At 40.3% G+C, this 12,070-nt stretch overlaps 1 protein-coding gene across 1 annotated transcript in view; it reads right to left on the minus strand.

Moving 5' to 3' along the window:
* col15a1a (collagen, type XV, alpha 1a) overlaps positions 1 to 12,070 on the minus strand; it is a 40,291-nt gene that overhangs the window by 9,959 nt on the left and 18,262 nt on the right. The window contains exons 13-30 of the mRNA XM_030767629.1: positions 11,487 to 11,540; positions 11,342 to 11,377; positions 11,034 to 11,156; positions 10,675 to 10,734; positions 10,083 to 10,118; positions 9,707 to 9,748; positions 8,408 to 8,470; positions 8,228 to 8,263; positions 8,062 to 8,145; positions 7,907 to 7,972; positions 5,912 to 5,956; positions 4,770 to 4,859; positions 4,473 to 4,508; positions 3,773 to 3,826; positions 3,507 to 3,563; positions 2,554 to 2,613; positions 2,397 to 2,438; positions 414 to 435 (exon numbers count right to left, since the gene is read on the minus strand). Coding sequence (XP_030623489.1) covers positions 414 to 435; positions 2,397 to 2,438; positions 2,554 to 2,613; positions 3,507 to 3,563; positions 3,773 to 3,826; positions 4,473 to 4,508; positions 4,770 to 4,859; positions 5,912 to 5,956; positions 7,907 to 7,972; positions 8,062 to 8,145; positions 8,228 to 8,263; positions 8,408 to 8,470; positions 9,707 to 9,748; positions 10,083 to 10,118; positions 10,675 to 10,734; positions 11,034 to 11,156; positions 11,342 to 11,377; positions 11,487 to 11,540 — 1,006 coding nt within the window. The remainder of the gene's footprint in view (positions 1 to 413; positions 436 to 2,396; positions 2,439 to 2,553; positions 2,614 to 3,506; positions 3,564 to 3,772; positions 3,827 to 4,472; positions 4,509 to 4,769; positions 4,860 to 5,911; positions 5,957 to 7,906; positions 7,973 to 8,061; positions 8,146 to 8,227; positions 8,264 to 8,407; positions 8,471 to 9,706; positions 9,749 to 10,082; positions 10,119 to 10,674; positions 10,735 to 11,033; positions 11,157 to 11,341; positions 11,378 to 11,486; positions 11,541 to 12,070) is intronic.

The following is a 12,070-nucleotide window of genomic DNA, read 5'->3' on the forward strand; positions in this document are numbered from 1 at the left end:
TGAAAATGCCATTACTATCAGTCAGAGCATCAGTTAAGTTACAAACAAATTATCGCCATTGTTCTTATGAATGGATATTACTGTATTCCAGACATCTTTCTTATATTGCCATGAGAAAAGGACAAAGAAAAAGACAAAGATTTTTGCTGACAGGCTTGTGTCAGCACCTGCCAAATGTTTTTCTCTTTACTCATGAAAAAAGAAAAAAAATCTGCAGAATAAAGAAATTAAACTGGGCTTTTCTTATCAGATCATACATCTATTTTGGTCAGTGCTTATTCACATGATCTCTGCGTCCCACAGAAATGTAAAGGATTACCATAATCATGTAATACTAGTTAACAATTTTTTTTTTAAGGAGGAAGGAGGCAGAGAAAAGGCTTAGTGTGATTATTAAGACATTTAACACTCACCTTGTGTGGAATTACTATTAATCTGCAAAACAATAAAAACAACAGAATGAGATGACGCATTTAACGTCAGCAATGTGACAAAAGTAAACAGATTTGTGCTAATCCAAAAGGAATGATGCAAAATGAGCTGTGAGAGTTTGGAAATGAAATGCTCTTGGAGGAGAAATCATGCATGAGACAAACACAGATCATGACCAAACTGAGAAAGCAGATGTGTATGTGTGTTCTTCTTCTTCTTTTTTTTTTTTGTTAAACACTTTCACATTTGGTATCATACTGTTTAGACCAGACACAGGAGAAGAAAAGACACATTTACACAATCTGAGGGGTTGGAAACTTTTTTTTTTTGGAGTTTTAAGACAAACTTTAGACAACGCTTCATTCATATCGTCTTAGGTTTCAGAAAGACGGCCTTGGTCGTTTGCGTCACATAAACATCAAATCTGTGGTCCACAGAGAGCCTGGTAAGAAGGCATGACTGCTGGTCTTTGATAAAGGGGATAATGTCTTTTAGATTGGTTAGACTATTCTGTCAGATCTCTGAAAGATCTGTACAGATCTCTACATCTGTAGGATCACATAATTAAACACGGGGACAGGAAAGCAAAAACACAGCAATCTTTAGGGAGGTCATTAAGAGTAATTGTTGTAATTGAAACAGCAGCAATTGTGGCACCAATCACTCAAGTGATCACAACCAGTTAGGATGATGCAAATTCAAGATGGCACTCTACATATATTAAGAGATCCAAACCATCAGAGAGAGAGAGAAGAAAACGACAACATCTCCCTGTTGGTGCTCCATACTAGAAGAAAAGATGTTGTCTATGAGAAATCTGTTCAGACTGATTGGTTTGGTTCTTTGAGGTCCATCCTGAAGTTCTGTGAGTGAGTCAACCCAACAAGTCATCACTAAACACCACACCATGTCTGACTGACATGCACCATGCTGACAGAAGCCCATGACAGATGCCGGGTATGGGTTACGGACTATGATAATGGAACGGGTTTTCTCATGAATGTTCTGCATCTCACACATTAAAAAAAAAAGCATCCTTACTTCGGAGATGCTTTAGAAAGTACAAATTGTAAGTCAAAATGTGAACACATCAAAGCTGGGAAAAAAATTAAGCTTTGATGGATTCATAATTTAAAAACAATTACAAAAACAAGTATGAGCATGTAACATGTGGAAAGTGTGTGTGGTACAAGGATCTTTTTCAGCTTCACAATTGGGGAGGATTTCTTTTTGTACATGTGTGTGTGTGTGTGTGTGTGTATCTGTCAGCAACTTGTCATATTATGTGAAACCAGCCATTGTACCATACTGTACACTGCCAAGATATACTCAGGTCCAGATCTTTGCCATAAAAAATAATTCACATAGTCTTACGTTTGGTTCAGGTTTCCAAATATAGTCCATAAACCATGTTTTCAGGTTGACACAAACCAAAACGGCATCTTCAAATGAAATACAACCATATGGTGTGCAGTAAATGTTTATGCGACACCATGCAGTGGTGCCTTCCCACATGCTTTTGACTAGTACACCATGCAATGGCCGAGAGAGAGAGAGTGAGAGAGAGAGAGAGAAAGAGAGAGGGAGAGAGAGCGAGAGAGAGAGCAACTCAGGATGATAAAATGAATGAGATGACACATTCGGTTCCAAACTAAATGTGAGGTACTTTTGTCAAAAAAGCCTACATTTAGATCCATAACATAAGATCTGATTTTAGCACAAATCTGCCTTATTTCAATGACATGTTTATTTCAGTCATCATTGCTGGTCCTGCAGCAATTACTGCCAGCCAGATAATGATAACAGGAAAAGGTTTATTTAGTTTGACAAGAGCACCATCTGAATGTTTAGGAGGAATATGTGTCCTAAATGAGACACTAAATGAGGGAGAGTCAGTGTAAAAGAGGATGAACTCAAGCCCCAGGCACTGGCTTGACCTGGCTGCCTATCACTCAGTCACTTACGGGCTGTTTGCAGTGTGGCCGAGGAGGAATGGGAAACACTGTCTATAAAAAAAGGTGAAGGTAAAAAGAGTTCTGAACAACCAAGAGTCAGCAGACTCACATCTAAACAGGTACGGTTTACCAGAGAAGGAGGAGAGAAAAGAGAGACACAACTTACTCCTTTGGGACAGTTGAATATTCCTGGACGCCCAGGGGGGCCGGGGGGACCAGGTGGCCCCTGCAAAGAAAGAAAGAAAGAAAGAAAGAAAGAAAGAAAGAAAGAAAGAAAGAAAGAAAGAAATAGGATGGGAGAAAAAAAGAAAGTTGGAAGTGGAGGAGAGAAAAAGTAGATGTAACACTGAACTTTATTTTGGCCACCATTAAAAAGGACAAAACAACTTTGAATAATTAAGTAATTGAGTTGTGTCAAACTTTATAAAGAGTTTAAGGTGAAATCAATATGTTTGCCTTTATCTGTAATCATCTGCACATAGCTGAGCTTTCAACATGTGCAACGACCAGCTCGTTAAATGCCAGTCTTGTTTATAGGCCGTTTTCAAGTCCTAAATGATTAAAGCTTGTTTTTTCCTGTTTGCATTTCTGAGCACGAGCCTGACATTAGTATACTATTAAAAGGGCAAAAATGTTGACTGGCATCTTTAAAAGCCATCCCAGAAATAACAGACTACTTGATTATTCCACGGTCTTCTGAAAGAGGCTAAATGACCTCTGTCAGAAGCCTGAGTTGTGGCACAGCAGGGTCGTACTGACCTTTATTTCTGTTATTATTCTATTATTTTGGTAAGAGTCACTCCCATTCCCTCTGAGAGCAAACAAAAGTGCCGAGTCAGCTAACAGGCACTAGGTTAAGTACTCAGAAAAATGTCTTTTCCCTCAGTCATTTTGTCCATTAGCACAAAGTACAAAAGAATGAAGAGGGTACGTTAACTCACTGAGGACCTCATCATAGTTATAGGAATCAATTCACAGTTAGCTAACTGTGCTTTAGTAATACACGAGTCATCCATGGTGGCTGAGAAGGCAGCGGTATCAAAATGAGGGGTTTAGCAAGTTAGGTTAGCACCGGGGCGTGAGTGTGAGAGTGTGTGGATGTGTGTATCGCACACTCACTGGCAATCCAGAAGGTTCTCCTTTAGCTCCTTTAGGGCCAATCAACCCAGGACGACCCTGAAGAGATGCATAAGTGATCTTAGCATTACTAGGAAATAATTATGAATGGAGAGTGAATGGAGACGATGCATCAGCCATCTTAACCATTTGCTACACTGAAGTTATGGTAGCTGGTGGGCAATAACAGATTTCCCCATGATCCTCTAAGGCATACTCACTACAAAAACAACTATTTAATCAATAACACACTGATTCTTGGAACTTACAGGGCGACCAGGAAGACCGAATTCTCCTTTAGCACCAGGCGGCCCCATCTGACCCTGTGATGGGAGAAAAAAACAAAACAAAACAAAAAACAAAACTAAGATATCCTTGAGGCAAGACTGTCCACTGTTCCACCAACGTGCGCTTCACTAAAGAGCACAGAACTAAAGGAAGCCAAACTGTGTTCTGCATTACAGAGGAGAATATGCCTGTGCTTGGGCTGTCCAGGTACTCTGCATCCTTGGCCTGAACAAATTTTCCAAACCACTTTGAACTGAAGCAGCTGTAGGTAGACAATGGGACCGTAGAAAAAGAAGAAGACAAAAAAAAAAAAAAAACAACAACAAAAAAAAATGGAGAAACAAACACATTTTTGGGTCTGATAACATCACCAACTGCCACTCACTGGACTTTATTACTTTATTTTTAAGGTCTTAAAATCCTTTCTAGTTGTTAATGACCACTGAATTCAAGTTGTAACGACCACTTGGGATGTATTACGGTAACTAATTAAACTTTATAAACCTCACAATGGTTATATGAACCTTAGAACAGGGAACTAATACAGTTTAACCAAGAACTTTTTTAAAATACTGACAACATAACAATCCAGTATAATGGTCATAGCTCAGTTTAATGATACATCAGTGCAGAGATGAAATTTATGTGTGAAGGTCATTTGGAGAAAGGAAGCTCACTTACAATTTGACCAGGAGGTCCAGGAACACCACAGTCACCCTAAAAAGACAGTGTAAAGAAAAAGAGTGACCACACGAGTCTGTTTCACCATCTACCCTCATTTGAACTTACATTTAATGGATAATGTAGTTTCTTTAATGGATATAATGATAGCCGAGTGTAACTCAGAGATGTGTCCAAGTTATTGTTTAGGCAGTGAGTGTGTACAGTGAATGGACATGGAGCTGTTTGTTCACTCTTGTGAACTTGTTAGTTGTTCAATGTGAACTTTGACCCAGTATGAAGAAAAAAGGTATCAACCTTGGTCCCCTTTGGTCCCTGTGGTCCAATCAGTCCTGACATGAGCGCACCATCAGCTGAAATGGTGATCCCTGGTTCTCCTTTCTGACCCTGCACCGGAGTACACACACACATACACACAAACACAACCATGCACACATGTACATGTATATATACATATACACAAGTACACATGCACAAACATCCAACCATACACAAATACACAGGCACACAGAGAGACAGAGAGAGGAAAAAACAGAGAAAGAGAGGTTAATACAAACCACATGGGGGGAAAATTACCTAAAGCCCTTCAGTGAAAGGTTAGGGCTGGATAAGGATCTCTGTTGAGTAAGTCTGGCCCTGAGCTGAGTCTGCTATGGATGGAGTGTGTATGTGTGTGTGTGTGTGTGTGTGTGTGTGTGTGTGTGTGTGTAGGTGTATGTGTGTGTGTGTGTGTGTGTGTGTGTGTGTGTGTGTGTGTGTGTGTGTGTGCGGGAAAAGGGGTGCAGTGTGTGTTTGAGGGAGGGAGGGGGTTTAGGCTGGAAATCATTAGCTGAGTGTTTTTTGCACATCAATGCTTTGTGAATGCAGAGGTGCTCTTTAATCACAAGTCTGGTGCTCAATTTCACACACTTTTCACTGATTCTAATCTAAAAGACTTTGACTGAGAATATTACGTTTCTCTTGGTCTCATGATTACAACACACAATGGGCTGAGTGTCAAATGACCACATGAATGTCTGAACCATCGCTGACCGAGTTTTTAGAAGATGAAGTATTATAAGATTCGTATGGAAGCTGTTGTATTAGTTTAACTGGACCCAGTAACTTGTTGGTGATTTTACATTTGGCTGTAGGTTCATGTATAATGTAGCGTTGTCACTAAAAGAACCAATGCATGGTCATCTATGAGTGGTTCACTGTTTGGCTTTGGTTGTCTCCTCGAGACACACACAACTAGAGGCAGCAGGCGGGTACACACACAATGTGGATTTCAGTTTTGTCTGTTTTGACAGAGATAATCTCAGAGGAGGAAGTCAGTTCTCTGCTTTGAGTCCAATGATGGTTTCTGTCAATGCACCAAATGCACCAATTACAAAAAAAGTATTAAGGCAGTTTCTCACACACACATACACACACACACACACACACACACTCCTCACCTTTACCCCTGGAGTTCCCATGTCTCCTTTAGGACCCCTTGGTCCCTGAGAGAAATCAACAAGATAATTAAACATTTAATAACAACAAACCTAATCCAGATAAGTCAATGTGAAATCCCTCAAAAGTATTATTATATGTCTATTCAGCTCTCAATGGCATAGCACCTGTGTTTGAAGTAGAGTGAGATTTCCTGCTCATGCAAAAAGATGAGGAAATGTTCAAGTGATATGTTGACTCATTTTCTTTACGTCAATCTTTCAGCAAGGTTTTTTTCTTAAATGTGAGAAACCTTCTCATCCCACAGAATTAACTAATATTGTGCTGACATATCACTAACTACAACAACAGACATCCATCTCAGTTTTTTTGTGGTGCAACATTTGGAACAAATGGTTATGGAAATTCACCTCAAGCTTGTATCACTGACAGTCATGGAGAAACAAATAAGGCTACAGCAGATTTGCATTAGGTGTAATCTCTTTCTGACAGGTCCTGTCTCACAGAGGATCAGGCCTTGAGCTGGCCTGTCAAACTAATTCAACAATGTTATTATCAGGCGGCTGGCATTGTGTAACTTCAAACACAAACAGTTTCAAGGCCAATATTCCACTAAACTCTCCCCAAATCTGTGACAATAGGGACAAGATCCACCAGTGAAGCATGGATAATGATTTTCCATTTAAAAGTTCTGGTAAATTTAAGGACAAAGCATTCCAAAAGAGAGGGAGAGAGTATGCACTGTGTGTGTGTGTCTGAGAGAGAGAGAGAGAGAGAGAGAGTGAGAGAGAAAGAGAGAGAGAGAGAGAGAGAGAGAGAGAGACTAGGTGTTTTATGGTCTTCTTTTACTGACAGAAAAGGTATATTGTATAAATCCATGGCACTGACTAAACTGAACCATTTCAACCAGAGGGGACACTCTACACAATGTGGATTTCAGTTTTGCTGGGAAAATATACCACAAGATCAGACATAAACACAGAGGATGAAGTGAGTTCTCTGATTTGAGTCCAGTGATTGTTCTATAAATGCTCCTATGGAGGAGAGACGCAAAATACTGAAACAATATGAAGGCAGTTTTTCACAATGTAAAATTATGTTTGGTCAATTACCTCAAACCACAAGCCTTGTTTAAAGGCGAGCAGGTTTTGAATAGGATCTAAAAAGGGTATTTAACTGAGAGAATTAAACAGAACTATAAAATTTGAGAGTGAAATAAGCAGTCTCCCATTATATTGTACATGCTATGGCACAGATGTTCCCATCAAATCATCTGGAGAAGAGAAAAGTCCACACAAACAGAGAGAGACAGAGAGAGAGAGGGAGAGAGAGAGAGAGCAAGAGGGAGAGAGAGAGAGAGCAAGACAGACAGACAGAGAGACAAACTCAAAAGCTTTTTTTTCAAACTGTCAGTCCTAGGTGATTAAAATGGAGATCACTAGGTTTTTTGTTTGTTTGTTTGTTTGTTTGAGTAGTACAGGTCTCAGAGGACCATCAAGCCACAAAGTGAAAGGATCTATTAGCTGTCATCTGGGTCAGGAATTAAGATTCAGAGTTTTCAAAATGAGTATGTAAGTCAGTAAAAATAGCAAACGCCCCAGTAAAACCGAAAATACGTTTTATGGCTGCTATGATGTCATGGAGTCAGACTGTTTAGCACAGGTCTTCACATCTCACTCAGTCTTTTGACGTGTCATCACAGAGAAAAACATCCTTTACAATCACTCTCTGCTTTGGACTTTATATCCAGGATCCAGGCACTGCTCTGTTTTTAAGTTTAAATCAGTAACAGATCACATATCTTACACCACAACCGTCAGCCTGTACAAAATCCATTCCTGTGCTTCGAAAATGTGATAACAGACATGGAGATGTTTGATCAGTCTTGGCTGAGAAGCAAACTTCAGAGTTATTATAAAATACCACCCTCAATTCCCTCTTCTCGTTTCTCCATGTCACCCACGTTTGGAAGCATGTGGATTGCCAGAACCACTTACCATGGGCCCCTGAGGCCCGAGGGTCCCTGAGAAGTTGAAGATGCCTTCTGTGTCATTCAGTAGTAGCTGGAGGCAGAGAGGGAATCGGTCAAACTTTGAACCAGAGTAAATATAATTCTAAACGGACTGATGCAGACATGAATAGATCGACTTACGTCTGGGAGGTTGATGACAGGTCCCGGTGGTCCGGGAGGTCCTGGCGGGCCAGGGAGACTTAGCCCGTCCTGACCTCTCTCTCCCTGTAACACAAAGCCCCATGGGTCAGTACCATCCATACTGACACCATTCAGACAATCTAATACATAAACTAGCACAGAGTACCTTCAGTCCCATGTCCCCTTTCTCGCCTTTCTCTCCCTGGGACAGAAAAAACAGAATGAATAACAGTCAGAACAGAAAGATGAACGAAGGTCAATGCACCTGAAGCCTGGACAGGTGTTTTCAGTGCCAGGCACTGAAATAATTTCAGAAAAAAATCGTGGTGGAGAATTATACACTGACATTTTTCCCAGGCAGTCCAGGTATTCCGGGTTGGCCATCTGCTCCTTTGGCCCCAGGCTCCCCCTAGAGGTTTGGACGACAAATGACAACAATGAGTAAACAATGAATGGCCCACAGCATCAGCTGCTCCTATTCATTAGTGGACAACTCACTTGACAATCTTCAACAACTTAACTCATTTATAGAAGAAAAGAAAAGAAAAGAAAAGAAAAGAAAAGAAAAGAAAAGCCATCCTGTAATTAAGGATGATGTCAACTCTCTTCATATTCTCTGTTTGCAAATAGTGTCTGGAAAAAACTGGTGTTTGGAAAGAAACATTCTGTGTCTTCACATTTTGGGGATATTTGACTTTGTTTCTTGTATACGCTGGCTTATTTTGGATCAAAAGAGAATACATGGTCTTAAAAAAAGTCTTAAAGATTTCTGTTTTATATTCTTAATCACAACAGTAGGTTTCTCCAGCTTAGTCATCACCACTTTTGATGTTTCCAAACCTTTTCTTTTAATAGTGAACTTGTGGTAAGCCATGTATTGTGTTACTGCTTACTGTGGGTATAATGAATTTGCTTTTTTTCCATAACTTTAGTTCATCGCCGCACAGCCGAGTCATTGGGATTTTCAAATGATTCCATGTTGCACAACATAAACAAAACATTACAGAGTTACACACACCAGTACTGTGTTCTTCAAGAGTCCCATCCTAAATCCAGTTGACACTCACCCAAGTTTATTAACCATTAGAAAGTCACTTTCACGCTAACGTACCATCAGCTGTTTGCGTGTGGTCACAGTCTGTCTCGTTAGAGTATTTTAACAAGAGATGATAGGTTCTGTTTACATTTAATTAGCACAACTCAGACAGATGAACAAGGAACTGTGCCCCCCCTCTACAACTGAGAGATGAAAGCAGCGAAATGATATGTTATTTGAAGACAGATCCCCCTAGTAACACATAGACAGGGAAGTGAAATGTAAACACGGATCAACGTGAATCATAACGTAAACGAGTTCACGTTTAGAGTGATGTGTGCTGAAGGGTTAAAATGTGTGAAGCATTCCTTTGACCTTCACTGATGTGTTGTAGAAGGACTCTTTGTAAATTAAGGCCTGATGGGAAACATATGGGTGTGAACAGCGTGCTTCCTTTGGAAAAGAGGAATGGGAAACAGTTGTGTGCATGGCTGGCTGTGTGAGTGAGCGCAAATGTCTGAGAGAGAGAGAGAGAGAGAGAGAGAGAGAGAGAGAGAGAGAGAGAGAGAGAGAGAGATGGAGTCTGGAGAGAGGCAATGAGGTTCCAACCTTCACAGATACACCAGGAAGACCATCTTTTCCATCCTTGCCCTGAGGAGGAGAAATATGAAATGAATATGAATTAGTCCAAATGAAGGAGGAAAAACACACATGCACACACACACACACACACACACACACACACACACACACATTCCTCTTGGTATGTACATGAACATTTCTAAAAACTAAAAAACAATAACAGCAACAGCAAAAAAAACAGATTTTCATATGTGTGTATAGAGATGCACGGAACATTTTGAACATGTTTGCATGCACTCACACAACTCATATCATTGAGTAAACTCTACAAGGTCTGTAAAAGTCTAGAAATCTATAAACGTATGCTTTCATATTCCTTCAGACAAAGCACGACTGGACCTACCTTTGGCCCTGGAGGGCCGGGAATCCCAGGAGGCCCCTGGGGAGGAAAACAGAAGTAATTTAAAGGGAGGTACAGCGTAAAAAAAGACCCATGTAAATGTAAAGGTAAACAGTGTTAAAGTTTTTTTCTGCCTCTGAATGTCATTAACAGAGCAGCTTAAGTCTGTGGCCTGTCCTTTTTGCCAAATCAAATCACTAAAAAAAATCACTCTGCAAATCCCTCAGCTCTTTCTCATCTGGGCATCTGACTGATCCATCCCTGCATGTTCCTGTACCTTCTTGCTCCAAACTGGTGGAATGATCTTCCTACGGATGGGAGAACCGTTGGGCCCCTCCCCGTTTTCTATCGCCAACTGTAAACTCACCTATTTTGGAACGTTCCTCGACTCAGACTCTCTCTAAACACCAGACTGCTTTATTTAATGAAAAAAGGCAATTTTGTGTAATTATTCTTGGCTCTCACTCATGGCAAAGCTCTGCACTTGGCGATACGGTGGCATGCTGTTATTTAATTTGAATGCAGTTTGTTTAGTCCCTCAGGGTAAGAATGCCTGCTGAATTGACATAATTGCTAATTGTGAAATTGTACTCACTGGCGGTCCAGTGGGCATCGCTGCGCCAAAGCCGCTGGCTCCCCCTGAACCCTCTGTATCCTGTTAAAAAAAACAGCAGGAGAAATCTTTTTTAGCATAGCCAAAATCTATTCACATGCTACATAAAGTTTCAAAGGATCTGTAATGAATGAGTCATTAATTATGGCTAGCCTTGACACGAGAAACTGATATTAAATCTGGCCCCAACGTACAAGCATATTGACTTTCCTCATTCAGTAGCTGACAGTGGAAATAAATGAGATATGTCTGAGGAGTCTGAGTAGCTTTTCAAAGGTGCTCAGACACAAATGCCTTTTAAAGGCAATAGAATACAAGCATAAACCTCCAGTGAACCTCACACTCACTTCCAGATTAAATCTAAAGCCCAGTGCTGGAGGTCCCGGAGGTCCTGGTGGCCCTGGGGGACCAACTGGTCCTCTGGGCCCCTGTGGTCCATCAGGTCCTGGTTGTCCTGGGTCACCCTGAGACCCCGAAACAGAACATAATATCAAGAATGTTGTCTTATAAGACTTTCAACAGAAATAAACTTAGATCAGATTGACAGACATTTATCAGTGTGATATGTTAACGATGAGTGCTAATGCAGATATATGCAAACTCTCTTATTATAATAGATTTTCTAGTGTAGAGACTCAGGTCAAACTACCTTTGGGCCTGCAGGTCCAGGCAACCCTGGATCACCCTATAAAAGAGACACAGCATTTTATCATGTAAATCAATCAATCAATCAGTCAGTCAGTCAGTCAGTCAGTCTCTAATTTAACACTGTGTGTTAGGTACAGCCCTCTTACCTTCTCCCCTCTTTCCCCCTGTTTTCCAGGCTCCCCATTGTGACCATCCACACCCTGTAACAACCAAACAATACCTGAGGCTGTCCTTCCATGAACATGTCATTATCAGATTCCTAACCTAGAGTTACAAACTCAAATGTGAGAGCATAGGTTTCTCTGCTAGTTTACAAAGGGTTCAACATACAATTACAACTCATTCAGAGAATACAAAAAAAGTGCAAAAGTACAACAAACAAAACCAAATGATCTAAAACAGCAACTTATGTTTTGCCAAGATATCATTTGACTGTGAGTTCCTATGATCCTGTCATCTTTCCCTCTCCACTCCAACATTCAGTCTCTCCAGGTCTCTTGTTCTTTTGTTTAAAGCGTGAGATGCCTTTGCTGGCTTTAGTTCATTTAATACAATGAATCTCATCAAAATAAAAACAATCACATTAAAATAAACAAACACACAATAAAAAAACTTGTGAATGCAAAACTTATTACAATGTGCACTTACCATTACAATGTATCAATATCTATAAATCAACATTTCAAAAACTGTAAAAGCGGTGGTGTTGCTGTTTGCGAGGTGGACAGTT

Source organism: Chanos chanos, chromosome 3 (genome assembly GCF_902362185.1).
Source record: "Chanos chanos chromosome 3, fChaCha1.1, whole genome shotgun sequence".
NCBI lineage: Eukaryota > Metazoa > Chordata > Actinopteri > Gonorynchiformes > Chanidae > Chanos > Chanos chanos.